The sequence below is a fragment of the Zonotrichia albicollis genome, chromosome 1 (genome assembly GCF_047830755.1).
Source record: "Zonotrichia albicollis isolate bZonAlb1 chromosome 1, bZonAlb1.hap1, whole genome shotgun sequence".
Lineage (NCBI taxonomy): Eukaryota > Metazoa > Chordata > Aves > Passeriformes > Passerellidae > Zonotrichia > Zonotrichia albicollis.
Genome location: NC_133819.1, coordinates 4,396,372 through 4,416,345, shown reverse-complemented (window position 1 = coordinate 4,416,345; position 19,974 = coordinate 4,396,372). Strand labels below are relative to the sequence as shown.

Here is a 19,974-nt window from a genome sequence, read left to right as displayed (position 1 = left end):
TTCCTCTGAGATGAAAAGCTGCTCCTTCCACTGTGTGCAATTAAGTCAACACTTGAGTCATGCTTTCAGAGTGGAGACAGGTAAACTGCTGTGCTTTAGTTTTGCTGTGATTTGTGGTTCACTGTGGAATAGAGCCCTGCAAACATTTTTGCCTCTGAGCTCTGTGACTGCTCTTTGGTGCCTGGGCTGGGTTGTGTGTGCAAAACAGAGAATGAAAAGGAGTGTAGGAGTGAGAGAAATGGGAGAGCTCCTTGACTTTGCAGGGCTCCAGTTCAGCTGATGATCTTGGCACCTTTGCATATGGACATCTGTGTTGGAGGGTGTGTTACAGAGGCTCCTCACCCAGCCTGCCTGACATTTAACTCCTTCCAGCCTCACCTCTGTGGCTGGAGAGCAAAGGGGATAGTCAGGATATGTCCTGGCTTTAGGCCTTGTCCCTCAGTGAAATATCACAGCTCTGACCTTGTACTTTTGGGAAGGCGATGCCAACCCCCAGCCCATCTCCAGGCCTAGAAAAGTCTTGACTTTGTTTCTCTGTGAGCACAGTAGTGATGGTGTGGACAAGAAAAAATGCATATTCACATGACATTCTTAAATTTCTATATTCTTAGAATATTTTTTTGTTAGCAGGATTTCTGCAGCTCACAGAAGCTCACGTCCCTTTGGTTTCATTGTTATTGTAGATGTATATTGTTTTCAGCAATGCAAAGGAAAGGAAATTCAAGCACATGCAGAAATACAACTCAAAGGACTGCAGCTTTCTGAAACAAAGCTGTGATGAGACCTGTGCTGTGGGATCTCCAGTTCTGAGTGTCTGCTGCAGCATATCAGTGCTCTGATGGGGACTGCTGGGCTTGCTGATGAATGCAAGAAGTGCAAGACTGCCTGGCTTGAATGCAAGAAGTGTCTGTTACTGCCTGGCTTGCTCTGAGCGCACACACAGCTCAAGCCCATCAAGGATATAGAAATGATGACTTAGCTTAGGGTGGCAGAAATGTCCCCAGGTGCTCCCAGCAGACTAAGTGGTGATGCTTCTGGATGTGCACAGAATTATTAAGGGAGAGTAAATGGAATTGCAAAAAGTGAAAAGTACTGCAAAGTTTTGTGAGACCTCCTGACAGGCACCATTTGGATGTGGCACTTGGGGATATGGTTTAGTGGTGAACATGGTGGTACTGGGTTAATGGTTCACTTGATGATCTTGGGAGGTTTTTTCCACCCTTAGTGATCCTATGGTTCCAGCTTCTGCTTCAGCTGTGACCATGGAAAAGGCAGAAGGTGAGATACATGGCAAGCAGGTAGAGATACAGTGGGCTGTCCTGAAGGGTAAATGCAGGGGATGATCTTCAAGTCTCAAGGGATGATGGCAGAGAAGCTCAGTTGTGTTTTCCTGGTGAAACCCTGTCCAGCCTGAGGTGATGATGGCTGTGTTTACAATGGTGCCATTGTACCCCATGCTCTGTGAAGAGGTCCTAACCACAGATGGTCCATGTAATTTCTGGGAGTGATGGAGCTCTCTCACCCTGTCCCAAGGCCACAGAGGGCACAGGGACACTGACCAGTCCATCTCTAAGTGAGGACTTGTGCCAAGCAGTATGAGGGCACAATGGGGTGTGACACAGAGAACAGGGAAGGAGTTACTACAATGCCATTTTGTGTCACCACTTTCAAACTGCCCTTCTCTCCTTTTCCTCTCTTGTGAAAACCATCATGCCCTCACCACCTCAGCCTTACTGGAGTTTCCAGTCTGGCTGGCTCCTCCAGCAGCCTTCCTGTACACTCCCTCCAGAACTCTTCCCTATCAGCTGAAAGGGTGACAGGCTGTGAAGTCCTCCCAAAACCCCTCTACCTTGAAGCTTTTAGGGCTGTGCCGGGAATTTTCTGGTCCTGCCTGCCAGCAGCTCCCAGTTTGCCCCATCTGAATCAATGTCTGTGGGTTTGAAACAGGAATGTTCCTTCCTGGGTCCTTTGGAAAGTATCTAGCAGGAGCTGAGCCCTCCCCATGCCAAGCTGGTGACTGTGAGGTGGAAGAGTGGACTTGGGAGGAGTCATGGGGTGAAATCTCTGCTCTTTTATTGCTCCACTTGTCTGGCTTTGTTAGTTTTGTCCTGGCATGAGGAGTTTTGCTATATTAGGGCTGTTTTCCTTGGGTGGTGGCAGCAGCCTTGTATTTGTGGGCTGTAAAACTCTCTGAGAGCAAGGTCTGGTCTCTCAGAGGAGCAGCCCAGTTCCTGGCAGGGAGGGACAAACTCTCCCAAAGTATTTTTCAACACATGTTTTCTAGATCTGTCCCCATCAGGACGAGGCTTCTCTGTTCTGTCAGTGGAGCTGCTGAGGAGAGAGGGCTTTGAATCTGCCAATAACTCCATCAAGTGTTTGCATCAGGATAACCTAAATAACCAGAAACATACATAAACAACAACAAACCAATTACTAAAAACATTCAAGTAGACGGAAACTTTATTTTCCCACACTTGCTTCCTTTCCTTTTCCTCTCCCTGTCTGCCATCATCACCATCTTTCTACCATTCAAAGATCACTAATTCAGGAGGAGGGAACAGAGTAGAAGAAATCAGTTCCACTCACTAAAAGCCTCAAGACAGTGCAGTTTTTTCTGTCTCTCTGTCTCAAATGCAAAGCTCAACTTTTTTTTTCTGCCCTAAGCTCATGCCTTTGTGAGCGTTTGTGGTTACAGTTTCTATTTCTGCACTGGCAAGTTCTGACTGGGTTTTTTTAGTTAGTTTGTTTTTTTTTTTTTAACTTGTGAAAAGAATTACGAAAAGAATTATTACCTAAATAACAGGTAATAATTAAACTCTGACTTGTGGCATCTCCTTAAGACCCCTTCCTTGATTTGCGGACCACCGAGGACGGACTCAGAGCAGAAAAATGCGGCAGCCACAGGAAAAGCAGCATCGCCGGGAAGCTCCAGGGGCAGGAGGAGGCCGGGCCAGCGGCGGAGACGCCAAAGCCGAGCAGGGAGGAGCCAGGAGCGCTCGGCCGCGCTCGGGGCGCGGGGCAGGCAGCGGCGGCGGCTGCGATAAATGAGCAGGCACAGCCGGGACGGGATTCCAGCCACGGGCACGGAGCTGCCCCTGCCGAGGGAGCTCCCTCCCCTGGCGGGCACCGCTGCGGCGAGGAGCGGGGGGAGCCGGGCGGCTCCGGCCCCGCAGCAGCGCTGATCCCGGGCACGGCTGCTGCCCCAGCCCCGATCCCGGGCACGGCTGCTGCCCCAGCCCCGCTGCTGCTCCTGCTGCTGCTGGCGGCTCCCGCTGCAGCCATGGCATCCAATGGCACTTTCCTCGCCTGCAACAGTAAGTCTGGACAAGCCTTCTTGTGATTCAGCTCTCTTATCTTGTCCAAAAGCTTTATTTTCCCTCCTCTCTTCTCCTCCCTTCTCCGCTTCCCCATTCTCTCGTTTGGATGTAATGGGGCATTTCAGCGCTGGTGCAGAGAGAGGTGGCGGAGTCACCATCCCTCGATGTGTTTAAAAAAAGACTGGATGTGGCACTTGGTGCCAGGATCTAGTTGAGGTGTTAGAACGTGGGTTGGACTCGATGATCTTAAAGGTCTCTTCCAACCTAGAAATTCTGTGATTCTGTGATTTTTCTCTGGTAATCTGTTGTGTCTTGGCTGGGGAAGCATGTGCAAGTTCAGAAAAGTGGATCCAGATCTCCTCCCCTTAATGGGAAACTGAGAGCGGGATGGGTGCTCTGCTGGATAAACCCTGGTGGAGCCAGCAGAGCCTGGATAAACACCTGGGCTCAGGGGCTGTCCTCGAGCACAAAAGTACAAAATAAGTACAAAATAAGTGTGTTTCCAGAAAATTATTATCTAAAATATTATTGCAAAATTATTATTAAGTACAAAATAAGTAGTGTTTCTAAAAAAAGAAGTTTTCTCTGCCCTTGCAACAAGTGAGATTTAGGAAGGTTCTGTTGGTGCCAAGCCTGAGAGGCTTGTCTGATAGACAGGGTAATAAAATATCCCCCTTTACTCCCTCACCTGACTTTATGTATTACTTTCTTACCACTTCATTGTATTTTACTTTGAGGAGCAGAAACAACTCAGGGCTGTGACAGCTACAGGTTGAACACCTGGGCTCAGGGGCTGTCCCTGAGTACAAAAGTACAAAATAAGCACAAAATAAATATGTTTTCTAAAAAACATTATTACAAAATTATTATTAAGTACAAAATAAGTAGTGTTTCTAAAAAAAGAAGTTCTCTCTGCCCTTGCAACAAGTGAGATTTAAGAAGGTTCTGTTGCTGCCAAGCCTGGGAGGTTTGTCTGATAGGGTAATAAAATATCCTCCCTTATTCCCTCACCTGACTTTATGTATTACTTTTTTACCACTTTATTATATTTTCCTTACTCTGAGGAGCAGAAGCACCTCAGTGCTGTGACAGCTACAGGTTGAAATGGAATATTTTGATCCCCAAGAAATGGGAAAAGCCTCCAATATTTCTTTTATTTCATTAAATGGGTGCTTTCTTACTACAGATAAGCTATAAACAAAAATAAACTAATAGAGCAATAAGTGATTACCCATGAACGTAATCATTTTAGTGTTAGCAGCAGAAATGTGAAAAGATTCCCCCAGGCTGATGAAATCTTCGCTCTGATTTTCCCAGATGGTAGAAATCTGACAGGAGGGTGAACCAGAGGTTAATGTTCTACTTTTTGTAGGTATCTCATTCATTATACAGCCACTGGGAAAAGAAAGCTAAGAAACACATCTGGAACTGTTAAAACATTTCCCATTTTGGCCTGTGGGTTATTTTTCAGTGAATATTATTTAGTCCTCTGGGTTTAGGAACTAAGAAGAATTCAGTGGCTGGTAATCTATTATTTTGTCTGAAGCAGAAAAACACACAAATGCTGAATGAGCCAAGAATTTTTAAAAGTATTTACTGAAATTCCTTGACATATAACACGCACACAAATGCCAGGGTCACTGCAAATGCCAGACTACTTAGATAAGAGGGGTTGTTCATATGTGGAGCAGAGTTTGCTATGTAGTTGGTCAGAAATTTCTGATACTGTGAATGGTGGATATGCTTTGGCCCTGGCTTTGTGCTGAAATTCAGCTTTCTTGAGGTTGAAACCTTTCTTTCAGGTTCTCTCTTCCCCCTTCCCCCCCCCCCCCAAAAAAACCCCACATAAAACAACAGCTGTGTTTTCCATGTCAGAATTAATGTGGGCTATTAATACTCTTTCTCTTGCCTCATGAAGTTGGTTTGTTTCTGAACTGGGAGCCCTTGTGCTCATAGATTGTAGAATAGCTGATTTGTACTATGCTTTATTCTTATACACTGACTTTTCACCCAAGACACTGTGTGCATTGTGAGAGGAACACTCTCTGCCACAGTCCAAGGGGAGAATCAGCTTGTAAAATCCCACAAGACAGTCCATTTCCTTGTTTGCTCTGCCAGAAAGTCCTCAGGATTAACATCTATATTGAAATTTCCAAATGAATCATCTCCACCTGCCCTTGTGAGCACTGAGGAGGCTCCTTCTGCACTTCAAGCCAGGAGGTAACACAGCTTGGGATCAGCTGAGATCTGCTCTGGAGCACTTGGTGACTTTGATCTCCTTTCCTAGGAACAAAATGCTCCCAGCACACACCTTTGATCTTTGATGCAGGCTGTGCTTGATCCACCACGTGGGAGTTTTGAGAGCCACAGTTCCTTATAGTCCAGGAGAATTTGGGATACTGACACATCCCATTGCATTGAACATTGAACATGTCCCTTTCTCAGACAGGACAAATAAAATTCACTGTGGGTCATGTCTATTTTGACACAAAAGCTGCTAAATTTTCCATCTGAGCAATGTCTTTTAGTAAAACTAAATCCCACAGTTGGTTCTGAGATTGTTGCCAGTGTCTAAAGCCCCATCAGGCTCAAAAGTAGCTAAGACAGGGCCAGAGGATGCTTGAGGAAAAATGAATTTTAATGGGGAAATGAGAAAGAAAGAAGAGGGAAATGCAGTCACTTGGAAAACAGGTAGCAGAGATGAAAGGATTCAGCCAACCACAGAGAAAAGAAGGAGGGAGAGGTGTGTGGGGAAGAGATTGTTGGTGTATCCAGCTGCCTGGATAGACACTGGGAGCCAAAGTTATCAATAATTTGGGAGCAAAGTAGAGTTTCCTGTACAGGGACATCAATTAAAAAAGGTATTTTGGAAGGAAAGGTGCAGATAAACACTTGGTGATCACGCAGGGTGGGATTCAGCTGGGTCAGCACCAGTATCTTAAGAAATTTTAGGTTTATAGGGATCTAGGCAGGAGGATTGTATCCTACACAAACAATCTCTTCTCCTGGCCCCTTGTTGGCACTGTAGATAATTAAATCCTGCAGACTGACCCTCAGCCATGTGTCTCTGAGTGGGTGGAAGGGCTCAGTCCTCACCAGCCAAGCCACCAGACCAGAAGGCTGCAGACCTCGGTCAGACACAGAGGTTTCTTTTTTCCTTTGTGCAAGAAAAGATTTTGACACAGTTTCTTCTAAACTGAAATACTTCCACACCTTAAATGAGCCAGCCTAAACACTGTGTGTGGGGAAATTCTCACACCTCAGGCTTTCCCTCACATGGTACATTTTAAAGCCCTGTACCATGGTGCCTTTTAAAGCCCACACAACAAGTCTCAATGGCTGGTTTTGGCTAGAGTTATAGAAATTCCAGATAAATCTCTTAGGGGAAAAAAAAATTCCCTAATTTTGCATAATTCAGTTGTGAAATTTAATTATTGCACAAATTTTACCCTGATACAGAATGTTGAGAATGACCTGTGTTTTGTCTATGGAAGAAATTTCAACTCCTGAAGAAAATATGGAGGAAAAGCGGTTAAGTGGCCTTTAAAAAATGAGGTTGGGACCCACCTACAACTGACTTTGGGTTTATGAAGAGAACATCTTCATCTGCGTGTTCCCAGAAATGTGACCTGGGAGTTGGGCAGCTGAGCTGCTTGGTGCTGCTGGCTGCTGGTCCTGGTCCTATCCATCAAGTTTATATCCTTCTTTTCAATTATTTTATTTCCACACCAGCTACTGGAAAAGCTGTAATTTATTGCAAGCCAGTATTTTTTTTACACTTTCTTTGCAGCCAAATCTCTCTGTGCACTGTGATGAAGGGGCCAGTGGAAGCAGCAAACCAAACCTTCAGTCTGGTTTTGGGTTTCCAGTTTTAGCTGGGTATTCTGTTTTACCTGGATTTCATCAAGAGCTCAGGGCAGCAGCTTTTGATGGGTCACAGCCTGTTCCCTGCACTGATCCAAGCTCCCTGGGAGGGACCTGGACTGGCAGGAAGATGTATGAAGGTTTTCACAAATAAAGGTCATGATTTGTCTGTCTGTGAAATGTCTGAGCAGGCAGCCTGGCTTTGTTTACACCACACAGGGCCAGGGCTCTGTACTGTTTAATTTCCAGCACATTCCCCAGCCTGGTTTTGATCCACAGCAAGCTGGCAGATAGCATGGCCTGGGTGATGGGCTTGCAGCCCTTCCCAGTGGGCACTGTGGGTATAACCACATTAATACTCTTTCTCTTGCCTCATGAAGTAGGTTTGTTTCTGAACTGGGAACCCTGTTTTGGGGAAAGATGGGCTGCATGGACTTGTCAGAGCTGGAGGAGGAACCATTCTCCTCCCAGAGACAAAATGAGACAGCCAAAGGGTACAAAATGGGCTGAGAAATGCTGGGCAGTGCTGATCCCATCCCACAGCTTCCTGGCCAGACTGCAGGCAGGGGGAGGCTTTAGGCAGCGATCTGGAGAACAAGGAGACTTGGGAGAACTCCTCCTGTATGAAATTTAAGGTTTAATTTATATGGTTTCTGTCCCAGCTCAGCAGGACCTCTCAGCACTCAAAGGGAGAGGGCCAGAAAAGCCAGTGTAAGGTTTGCTGCTGGAGAATCCTGTTCTCAGTGTGACCACAAGGTGGAACTTGGTACATACCACATGCTCTGCAGAGGCACCCGGTGGGAGCCAGCAGCAGCATCCTTGCCCAGGGACACATCTGGACTCAGCCCCCACTCCCTGATCCCCATTTCCCCACAGGGACAAAGAGGGAAAGTGCTGGTGTAGAGGATCCACAGGCATTTTTTTTGCTGGAGGTGTGAAGCTGTGCCAACAGCAAGGCTTGGTTCTCAGAGGATGTGAGGGGTCACTGGGGAGAATAAACTGAGAGCAGTGAGTGGTGTCCTGGAGGAGAAGGAGGAAAGAGGTCTCTGCAGGTGGAATTTGGCAGGGCATGGATGAAGTGAAGAATGAGGGAAGGACAGGGACCCTGCAGATGTGGAAGGCACCTTTCTGTCACATTCTTTAGTAAGAGGAATGGCATCGTGTAAAATAGACCTATTGTTTTTCCTCTTGATAACAAATACAGGGCAAGACACAGCCTTTAACCTCTTTAAAGGGAAAATCTCCCCTAAACATAACATTTATTATTTGATATGTAGTTCCCATAGGCATTATTAGTACTAATTTGCATCCATGTCTGTGATGGGTAAGTGGTGATGACATCACCAGCACAGGTATTTTTATTCTGCTCCTAAATTATCACAAGTCTGGGCAAATCAGCAGCTGAGTTTTGTCATGTCATTTTTGTCAATGTGCTCTAAAGAGACTGTGATCAGAATTAGGGTTGCCTCACTTTTGGTGTTGCCTAAATACGATGGTGGTGAGAGAACAAGTGCAGCCCTAATAAAGAACTCAAAAGTTAACCTGCTTCTCCCAGTGTGAAGTGGTAATAGTGCTTCCTTAGCTCCCATGTGAATGGATGTGATGGAGATTAATTAATTTTGGAAAATCATCTGAAGAGCAGCCTGTGGACTGTAGTGTTCTCACACAGCCCATTTCCTACCAGAGACTGCAGCCACTCCATCTGCAAGTGCCTGTTTCCTGAATATTCACTTTCCTGGATATTCACATCACTCAAGCACTTTGCTAACTTTGGGACCATGTTCCTTGTTCCCATTGATTTCCATTTGCTCTGTGAGTAATCCAGCTGGAATCAATAGGGGGATGAGCACAGCAAATCCTGGCTATGGGGACGTGGATAACTTCACTCATGTGACCAGGGCCATTTATTTAATTGGGATTGGTCACATGGGTAAAATTGCACGACCCACTGAGGTGCAGTTACCTGCAGTGAATAAGGCTTGAAGAATTTTTCCACGAGCCATTTACAGGAATCACTTCCTCCCATGCAGGAGTGTGACAGCAGCATGGTGTAACATCAATACCCATGTCATCCTTGCCCATCAGGCTTCTTCTGTGAGTTGTGACATTGTCTTTAAATGACCTCAGGACCACAATAAATCCAGCTCAGTCATTTCTCAGAGCAGGGAATTTCTGTCCCGATAATCTCATCTTCATTTTAAAAACAAAGTGATTTGAACTGCTTTACATCTCTGAAGCCTTCACAACAGCAGAGCTTGCTCATTGCTGTTCTGGAGAAGTAGCTAAACTCATTGCATGCTGACCCTGTGCTTAGTGTGTGAACAACCTTCAGGGCTAAGTGCAGTAAAATGCTCTCCAAGGACATGGAAAGCTTTGAGCGGAGCTGTCACTGGCACTGCAATTAGAAATTAATGAGAAAGTGAAGCACAGGGGCTCTGCGTGTTCCCAGATCAGTCCCTATGGGATGCTGGTTGCTGCTGGACAGGAGAGCTGGTGCATGGAAGAAAATTGTTTTGCTAAGGCAATTACAGGAGACTTCCCCCCTCCTTTAATTAGATCAGTCCTCTCCAAAGTGCACAATGTGAAATATGGATGTGCTCAGAGACTGATAGCTAATAAATATCATCTAGCCATTACATCATGGTGCTCACCTCCTTGCCAGGGCAAAACAAAGCTCCTAGCTCCCAGGGGAGTGCTATGGAGATTACAGCTCTGACATCCAGCCCCTGTCTGTGCAGGGGACCCAGAAAGGCTGGAAGTGTTTCCCAAACACCCACTGACAATCTGGCTAACATGTTCAGCAATGTCCCATCCAGAAACTGCCTTTATTCTCCTTTGCTGTCTGTGATCTGCAATGGCTGTGTGTAAATAAAGAGTTATTAGATGTACTGCTGTTCAAGGCCCTGCAATGGCTCTGTCTTGTCCCCTGAGAGTCTCTCACCTGTGGTGTATGGCAGTGATTAATGGCTCTGACCCTGTCCTTGTGCTGGTCAAACAACCCAGTGCTCTGTGCTTCCCTGAGGGCTGGTAGGGCTTTCTTCAAACTGCTAAGAAAGAAGGGGAAGACGTCTGGATTGACAGACACCAGGAACAGAGATGTTTATAAAACCTATACTGACTGTGATGAGGGGCTGGTGATGGGGAGCCTTCATTTAGGTTGAAAACAGTGGCTAAAACAGTATGGTTTGATATCAAGTTTATTGGATATGCACTGATTCTGCAGTAAGGAACATTCAGCCTTGTTTGACCCATGTCGCTGCAGTACCTTCACCTTTACAGCAGCAGCTTGCAAAGGCAATGACAAAAAGAAAAAAAAAAAGAAAAAAAGAAGAAGACCAAAAAGAAAAAGAAAAAAACCCAGTCTGTCACAAAGTGTGCATGTATAGCTGCTGTTTTTCCCTTCAGAAAAGGTCATGGCTAGGGGAGAAATGGATTTTAGCCCCAGCCATTGCCAGGACAATGGGGAATGGCTGTGAGTTTCAGCAAAGGAAATTTATACTGGTCATAACACAGAAATTTTTCTGAAAACATCTGAGCTCTTGTGTGGGTATCCGAATTGGTTTTGGAGTCTCTGTCCCTAGAGATATCCAAACTCACCTGGACAAGGCTGCAAGCAACCAGGTCTAACTTTGAAGTTGACTTCACTTTGAATGGATGGTTGAACAAGAGAGCCCCAGAGGTTCATTCCAACCTGAATTATTCCATGATTCTGTGTAATCAGTCACTTGTTAAATCCCTGAGGAGGCTTATTCCTATACCAGAGTGCAGGGCAAATCTGAATGACAATAATAAACCCAAAGCTATGCAGAAATGTGGGGTCAGTGACTCACCCAAGTCACACACAGGAAATCGGTGGCAGAGAAGGCACTCTCCGCACTCTTAGGAAACCACTCTTTCGTTGGTGGAAAAGGAAGAGGATTAAAACTCAGTTTCCGAGCATCGTTTGGGTCCCGTGTGCCCTGGCCAGGAGGTGTTTCGGGCACCCATTCAGTGCTGGGCAGCTGCTCAGAAGAGAAAGGTGGAGCCAGGCTCGCTGCGGGCAGCACACGCTGACAAGCCCACGGCACTGATTAGGAGCCGCAAACAATATCCGCGATTTCTCCACCCTCTGGAAAAGATGCGTAAAATCCCGCTGGTGGAAAACTTGTTCCCCATACCTGGGCAGCTGCCGGCAGGCTCCTCGGCTTGAGTTTGCATCCAGCGTGTGCAGCAGGAGGAGAGACTCACCCGGTCCCACCCCCAGCCGGACTCTGCCCTGCCCTGCCCGCCCGCGCTGCCGCTGTCCCGCTGGCCGCTCCTCGGAGCCCCGTGTGACACCGCCGGAGCTCCTGGATGAGCAGGGACCCCCGCAGGGGTGGCACGGCCCCCCCAGCCCTCCCGACGGCCGCCGAGCCCCAGGCTGGATCATGCAGTGCATCTGCAGGCAGCCCAAGCGCACCGCGTCCCAGGAGAACATCCTGCTGGAGCAGAGCCGCAGAGTGGCCGCGCTGAATGGCATCAGGCTGGGTAAGGGACAGGGACAGGGACAGCGTGGGCACACCCGGCAGCCGCTTCCCTTCTCGCTTCCCTGCGCAGTTTAGTGCTCCGCCCAAAATCCAGCGTTATTTTTAAATTCCCAAGGTTTCCTTTGTTTTCGTTTGCTTGTAACCACACGCCAGATGTGTGAACAGCTTCGTTGGAGGCATCAAAATATGGGCAAAGGCTCCGTTCTCAAATCTCTTGGGTTTCTGCACTGATTGAGGGTGTTTGGGGAGGGCAGTGCCATTCTCCTGCCCGGTTTCAACCCTCGTTGCTGTAAGAGCGCAGGGAAGCAGGCAGAGGCTGCCGATGAAAGAGGAAACCCGGGGAGTTTCATAACTTGTGTGTGCCTGGCTATGAACTCACTGCTGGTTCCTGCTCTCCGGAGGCACAGCCCGAGTGGATGCAAGTGGGAAATAGCCATTTACTCACCGAGTTCCTTAGATTTTATAAGAAGGGCTTTCTGTCCTTTTAAACTAGCAAACTTGAGTTAAATCTGGTCTGTAAGCAGGCAGGAGGAGACTTGTTTTATAGCAACTATAATTAAGTTCTATCAGATCAGCAGATTTGTGAGAACAGTGCAACAATACAGTTGTTGCACTGACAGATTAACACTGCCATCCTAAGGAGCTCCTCAGTGAGCTCCTAGCATGACAGCTATTGTTTTATTGGGCTTCCTGCTTGCTGTAAACCTGAGCTACATAAGCCAAAGGTTAACATTTCTGATATCTCAGTGGCTGAAGCTTCCTAGTGCAGTGTATCAACACGATGGTTATTGTGGTGCTGTGTGTGCTCAAGGCACTCCTACCTTGGCCAAACATGATTTTTGCTGTGAACATCACTGTGTGCTGAATATATTCTGTTCAGAAAGTGTGTGATTGATGTTTTGTAACTAGGGGCGTCCTGACCCTTGAAAGGCGCTCTGGAATTTTGCATGCTAAGTGTGTATTTGGTATTTTACAGAGGATGCTAAGCAAGACACAGTCTTGCCACATGCTTCAGGCAGGATTTGCATGTCTATTTCAGTGCAGAGATTGTGCTTCTCCTGCTAAGTGCTGTTATATATTTGGGAGTCAATATCCCTGTCCTGCTGCACAGTGTTCTTAACTTTTACATGATGCATGTGTACAATATGTATGAGTCTGATTTTCATTGCTGTGAGATGGAGCTCTGGACCACAAACCTCCTCAGCTTCAGGCTTTGAGCAGTCTGGTCTAGTGGAAGTGTCCCTGCCCATGGCAGAGGGGTAGAATGGGATGACCTGTAAGCTTCATTCCAACCCAAACCATTCCATGATTCTCCATGGGGTTATTAGGAAGAAATCTTCAGGTTTCTGCTGGGAAAAGGTGGTGTGTTTGGTGGTTTTTTTTTTACTGGAAAGCAGTTTAAATAACCAGCTGAGAGTAATGTCCCACTGACACATCAGGGTGTGTTTGTGGTATCAGCAGATCAGAGTGTCTTATGCTGCACTATGGCCCAACAAAAAGCAGGTAGGAACACAGAAGTTAAGTGACTCACCCAAGGAAAGAGTCAGTGCCAGTGCTTGCTTGGGCATGGGAGGCAGAGCCTGAAGCACTGGGGAAGAAGAAGAGGAGTTTTGACCATGCTATTACACTGACTGAGCTGTGCTGCTGAACAGGATGAAGGGCTCTGAGCTCCAGCTTGTGTCTGAACTCTGTGGTTCAAGCCTGGAGGAGAGGAATCTGCTCTTGGCCTCCACCTTTGCCCATCCAGATTTGTGTTTATTGCATTGGTGCAGCTCTTTGGGATGTCCTGGTAGCAGGACACATTACAGATGCTGCACACAGGGTCTGTGGAATAAAACATGCCCTGGTTAAATGGATTCCTCATTCCACACTTGCAAACATCAGCATCCAAAGGATTTGGTGGGTTTCCTGCTCTCCTTGTCATGCCACAACAGGATGACTTGTCCTCCTCCTAGTCCTGTAATGACTGAGAGTGGTTGGAATCTGAAGAAAAAGAAGGAATTGAGCTGGGAGCAGGGATAGATATGTGGGTGAATATGGAGAAGGGAGAAGTTGGTTTCCTCTCCAGGGATGTTAATGAGCTGCAGGCTGTGCACTTGGAGAACCTTTGCCTTAGAGCAGAGCTCTAAGCCAGCTCAGGAGACCAAGAACCTGTGAAGCTGTTGTGGTGTGTGTCCTTCCTCCAGATGATCTGGCCTCTCATCAACCCCTGGGAATGCTGTCCCAGGTCTCATAGCTGGCCTCACCTTGTCACCCTTCTGTGCTTTGCAGGATTCAGATTTTTTCCTTCTCTCCATTAATTTTTTCTGAGGTTTTCTGTGGAGGAATCATTAAAATTCCCCTCTTAGGAACCTCCAGACCACTCATGAGCTGGGGAGCCAAGGAGTGCAGGAAAGCAGGAAAGACATTTAATGAGATGTCTGTTTTAACTTTGAGGAGAGAGGCCAGAGCCACCTTTGCAGGATCTCCAGCTTCTGTTCTGATGCTTTCAACTCTGGATGTTTCAGCCTGGCTCAGCTCTGGGTGTGCTCCTTGAGCTCTGCAAAACCTATAAACGGTGTGAGCTGCTCACAAAGTGGACAATGGACACCCCTAATATTTACCTCTGATGTAAATCTCAGGCTTTGGCAGACTAAAGTGCTCTCTTTAGGCCAGTGTATCCCAGTTACAAACTCACAGCCTAAAATGCTCGCTTTAGGCCAGTGTATCCCAGTTACAAACTCACAGTGCTGGTTTTTGCTGCTGCCACCATGACCCACGCTGGTGCTTTGCAGCACCTGGCACTTCAGTTTCCTGTATGGAATGTCAGGAGACTGGAATTTGGCCACTTGGATATCAGGGTTTTGTTTTCCAAGCAGGCCTGAAGTGATGCCTGGTAGTTTCTTGTCTTGCCTTGTTTAAAATCCAGTGTTTCAAAGCATCTGTGTCTCCCAGAGAAGAACCAGCCCAGTGTCACAGGGGACACTGCACTGAAAAAATGTTATTTGTGAGACTCTACATTATGTTTGTGTAATACTGAGGAATGTCCCTGGAGTTGAGTGTCAGGTATCCAAGTGGCTCCCTGCACTGTCAAGGTGAGGTAAGAGAAGTTTCCTCTGAGTTGGGATGTGCATGGTCAGCTATGCAGAGTGAAATGCTGCTTCACCAGCTCTGAGCCAGCCTCTCATGCAGTGCCACAGAGCTGCAAGGTGCCTGTTGCAGACAGCCCAGGATGTGTTGCTTGTGTTCCATGCTCTCTCCCTTCTCAGCCTGCATGCTTCAGATCTGTAATTAATGGTTGGTTGGAGGGACAGATTCTCCAAGGTATTTAGGTATGTGGAAGTCATGCACTGCTGGGACGCTCAAAACCATGTAGAATGTCAAATCTGTTTTCAGAGTCTCAGTAGGTGTCTGTTTCCTCTCTAGATGTCTCAAGTGCCTTCCTAAATCTAGGCTAAGTTGTGAAATCTGAAGTTCCCACAACCAGAAGGTTTGGTTGTTATTACTTGACATTGCATTGGCCTCGTAGTGTAAGAAAGACAAAGACCCTTTGGATGGTTGAGCAATGAGGAGATCCTGGCTACTCCTTACTGCTGTCTTAGTGATCTGCTGCTGCCTGTCACCAAACTAAGCTTCATCTGATCTGCAGAATTCCCACATGGATAGGAAGGCACTGCTTGCCAGAGCAGGATGAGAGATATCTTTGTGTATTCCTGTTTCCGCAAAGGAAATTTTGTTGCAGAAGAGATCTGAAATCACTTGAAAGTTCCTGACAGCATTCCAGTTACAAGTTATGCAATTTTCCTTTCTGTGCTTTTACTTCTCTGTTGTTGGTTTTGTTGTAGTTTTTTTGCATCCTAACAGTATTTTACCTTTGTAAAACACCTGAGAATTACAACACAAAGTATTCAGACGCAGTCTGAGAAGCACACAAGGCTTCAGCCTCTTTTGTGATCATGAAATGGTGTGGAGGATTTATAGGTCTCTGCTCTGCTCTCCTCCCCAGACCTGGCTGCCCTTGTGGAAGGGAAAACTCTTTGAGCATCATTTCTTGAGCTGTCTCTTAAAACATTCCCGCTTTTGTTTCTCCACAGGCCTCAAAGATGACAAGGACCTGAAGTTCCTCCTGAAAGGCAGCCAGCTGCTAAAAGTGAAGTCAAGCTCCTGGAGAAAGGAGCGGTTCTATAAGCTCCAGGAGGACTGCAAAACCATATGGCAGGAGTCAAAGAAGGTGCTGAGATCCCCAGAGTCACAGATCTGTGAGTAAAGTTTGCTTTCTCAGAGGTGCCTGGGGTGAACCAGGACCATTATGTGGTGTGGAGGGAGGGTTTGGAGCATATGGAAACCCAGGGCACTGGGAATATTTCTGTGTCTGCTCTGGGGTGCCCTGACCCCCAGAGCAGCACTGACTCTGACCCTCACTCATGGAGAAAGTTTCCCAAACTCCAGAAAAGACTAGAATCCAAAAAGTGTGCAACAGATTATAGAGAGCAGTGTAGGTGTGTCACTTGGTGAGAAATTTAGGTTTTGGGATTTTTAGTGTGTTGTGGATGGCAGCAAGATGAAGGGCACAGGGTATCATCCTGGGTTTCTTCTTCATGCTTCTTCTTCCTCCTTCTCCATGGGTTTGGGTGGCATTTTGTAATTGGGCAGAAAAGTCCCCATTGCAGCTCTGTGGGATCAGTTATTGGGTTAAAAAGGGAAAATAGTCCAGGTGTCAGTTCTTAATTGGATAGTTTAGTCTTAAAAGACCTTGTAAGAAAAGATTGTTGGCCATTTTGTGCCTTGCTGCCAAACTCATGGTTGTGAGACTGTTTTACCGATAAGGAATAATAAACATTTGAGTCTGAACATGAACAATTGTCTCAAGTGCCTTCAATCCAGACTCAGAGAAATCCAGAACTGGAACTGCCACAGGAGCAATGGGAGCAGGTCCCTCATTCCTCCTGTGACACACACACACTGAGTGATGCTGTCACCCCTGGGACAGCCAGGAGGAATCTGCCATGTCAGGAATGGTCACATTGCCCAAGCTCGGATGCTGCAGCCTCAGGTGGTTCTGGGGTGGGCTCTGCTGGTCTCAGCAGCCCTGCCTGCCTTGTTTCCTTCCCAAATTTTTCAGGTCACTCAGGTGCCTGAGCCCTGATGCTCAGTGTGAGCACTTGTGGTGTGGTGTGTGGCTGCTGCTCCTTTCCTGCCTGCAGCCCCAGGGAAAAATTGGCATTTCAGCCTCAAAAGGGAACAGCAGAGATGTGGAAATCCAAGGGCTGACAGGAGATGTCGCTGGGAAGGACAGCCTATTCTCATCCTTATCTTAGAAACCCAGGATCTGCCCTATTATAAAAAGTCCAGATACTACAATCACCATTATATGGCACAGGAAGAACCATTCTGTTCCAGCAGCACCCAGCTTGGCACCATAACTGGGACCCCAGTTGAACCCAATTGTGCAGTCAAAGTGGAATCAGGCAGGGTGTGTCTGTTTATATCTTTTTTTTAACTTTTCATTCCATGTTTTTCTGACACATTTCTCTATATTTTCTGACTTTTTTTTCTCTCTTATTTCACTAATCATTGTGATGTTTTAAATCCAGGAGATAAATCAGCAACATGGAAGATGCTTTATGGCATGTTGAAATATGTTAATGACACAGGTATTTTTTTTGTAATGATCACAATTAACTAAATGAAGGGTGGGTCTTTCAAAGTACCTCCCTTCCTCCCACAAGCAGTGATAAGATTTCCAGTAGGAGGAGTAAAGTAACAGGGTAAAATATGTTTGGTTTGTAACCAGAATTTTCTCACATGACCTTGGGCACCTCTGTGCATCCTTCTCCACACATTTTTGTTCTCTTCCCTCTAACTGTAAAAGGCTTTGGATCATAGAATCAGAAAGGTTTGGGCTGAAAGGGACATTAAAGATCATGGATCAGGGAGTTCCAACTCCCTGCCATGGGCAAGGACACCTGGACCAGGTTGCTCCAAGCCCCATCCAGCCTGGCCTTGGACATTTCCAGGAATGGGGCATCCACAGCTTCCTTGAGCAACTTGTTCCAATGTCTTGTCACACTCTGAGTAAAGAATTTCATTCTAACATCTCATCTAAATCTCTCCTTTTTTAGTTTAAGACAGTTCCCCCTTGTCCATCACTATCTGCCCTTGTAAAAAGACTCTGTGGCTCCTTTTTTACACAAGGGGAAGGCTGCAGTGAGACCTCTCCTGAGGCTTTGGGCTGCAGGCTGTCCCCTCCTGGGTGTTTGGGTCTCAGCCTGGTGGGGTCCTGAGCTCAGCTGGGCTCTTCAGGTCCCCAGGGCAATAACCCATCACAACAACAGCAAACAGAAAGTCCTCAGTGGATGTTTGCTCCCTGCTCTGCTGAGCTCTGTCCCATATAAAACCAAAGTCCTTTGCCACATACTATATATCTTTCTCTATATAATTTATCTTGCTAATATATCTCACTCTAAATCAAATAAAGGCGTGAGTTGAGAAGAATGACTTTCAGAGCTCCCTTTCCTGTGCTCTGAGCCAGCAGTTTCCAAATTATGGGGTCTGAGAGCCCCTACAGGAACAGTCCTGACCCCGACCCAGTCCTTGGAAGTGAATGGGAGGGATCCTTGGGCTGTGGCTCCAGGTATTCTGATGTTTGCCTGGAGGAGCCCTGGTGGATCCATGGCTGTGGACCTGGCATGGAGAAGAGCTGCAACTGGGGTTGTTTTACAAAGAAGAGTGAGATAAATCCTTTGAGTGGGCTCTTCTTGGGGTCTGTAGCTGCTCAGAGTGACCCTGAGATACATCAGAAAGTCTCTTTTCCCAGCCCAGTGCTCAAAGAAGGAGTCAGAGCTCTTCATTTCTCAGTCTCAAGGTTGTTTATTGTTTCTTATCTATAAAATTCTTTCTCCTGCCCTGCCGAGGTCCTTCCAGCAGGACAGTTCCAGGCACTCTGCCTGCCCTTGGGGCAGTGTTATGTCTTTATACTAAAAACTACATGTACAATATTTACAATCACTTTCCAATACCTATCCCCTATGTTAGACAGTGAGCTTATGCTCTAAACCAATCTGTAAGTGCCACCATCATAGCAGAAGATGGAGGCCAAGAAGAAGAAGGAGAAAGGCTGGACACTCCCAGATCCCTCCATCTTGCCCCCTGAACCCCCATTCTAAATACCCCAAAAATCTATTTTTCACCCCATGATAAATTCACTGTCATTCTACTTAAACTTTCATGGCTTGTAATCCTTCATCTAAGGTTGGTAATTGTATTTTCCAAGGGCTAAATCAAGGGCACAGGGGTCTTGGGCTCTGTGCCAAGGTCTCTGAGCCCCCTGACAGAGTCTCACATTCTCCAGGGCAGCCAGAGGAATTCCCTGGGTTCCCACAGGCTCTGAGCACAGCCTGAGGGGGTGTGGATTTACAGCACTCTGATGCACTTTGGTAGCTGGACGCTGCCAGCATTGCCACACTGTGGTGCCAAGCTCTTGGCAGGGGTGGAGGGATACCTGCAGGTGCTCTGAACACATCTGAGCCTGGAAGTCAATGAGAGAGATGAGTAAAAAGTTCTCCGAAAAAGTCCTAACCCATGACATCAAAGAGGTCCATTTCCATAAAATCATAGAATGGTTTGGGTTGGAAGGGACTTGACCATTTCCCGGGATGGGAAGCCATGGTTTCTGTGGGCAGCCTGTGCCAGGGCCTCACCACCCTCACTGTAAGGAATCCCTGCCTTGTAGCTAATCTAAACCTGCCTTTTGGCAGTGTGAAACCTTCCCCTGTTTCCCTTCACTCCAGGCCCTTTGACAAAAGTCCCTCCCCAGATCTCCTGAAGGCCCTGGGAGGAGCTCTGATGTTTCCTGGAGCTTCTCTTCAGCTTGAGCGCCCCCAGCTCCCCCAGCCTGTCTCCAGAGCAGAGGGTCCAGCCCTTGGAGCAGCTTTGTGGAATATCTTCATTTGTGGTGTCCTCTGGGCTTGCTCCAGCAGTTTCACATCCTTGGAGGCCCTGGAGCTGCAGTGCTGCAGGTGCTGATCATGAGAGCAGAGGAGAGGGACAAAATCACTTCCCTCAACCTTCTGGTCATGTTTCTCCTTGCCTTTCTCTTTTATTGATCCTCTGAGACCTTCCATTCATGAGCTTTCAGAGTGATTGCTGTGTTTGGGTTTCATTCTGGAGCTTTTGACTTCAGGCTGCTCTGGGTCCAGGTGCAGGGTGGGTTACCCCTGGCTCGTGCTGTGGCATCTGGCAGGCTCTGTCACCCCATTTTTCTTCTCCCTTGGTCCAGTGATGGCTGTCACAGCAGAGGAGGAGTGCAG

At 47.0% G+C, this 19,974-nt stretch overlaps 1 protein-coding gene across 2 annotated transcripts in view; it reads left to right on the top strand.

Moving 5' to 3' along the window:
• The first annotated feature begins 2,875 nt into the window (after window positions 1-2,875).
• PLCD1 (phospholipase C delta 1) overlaps window positions 2,876-19,974 on the top strand; it is a 54,407-nt gene continuing 37,308 nt past the window's right edge. The window contains exons 1-2 of one of the 2 annotated variants that reach the window (XM_005491428.4): window positions 2,876-3,314; window positions 15,760-15,924. In XM_005491428.4, coding sequence (XP_005491485.2) covers window positions 3,281-3,314; window positions 15,760-15,924 — 199 coding nt within the window. In that variant the 5' untranslated portion in view covers window positions 2,876-3,280. Of the gene's footprint in view, window positions 3,315-11,121; window positions 11,688-15,759; window positions 15,925-19,974 lie in introns of those variants that run through there. The other variant, XM_005491427.4, reaches the window with a different exon arrangement.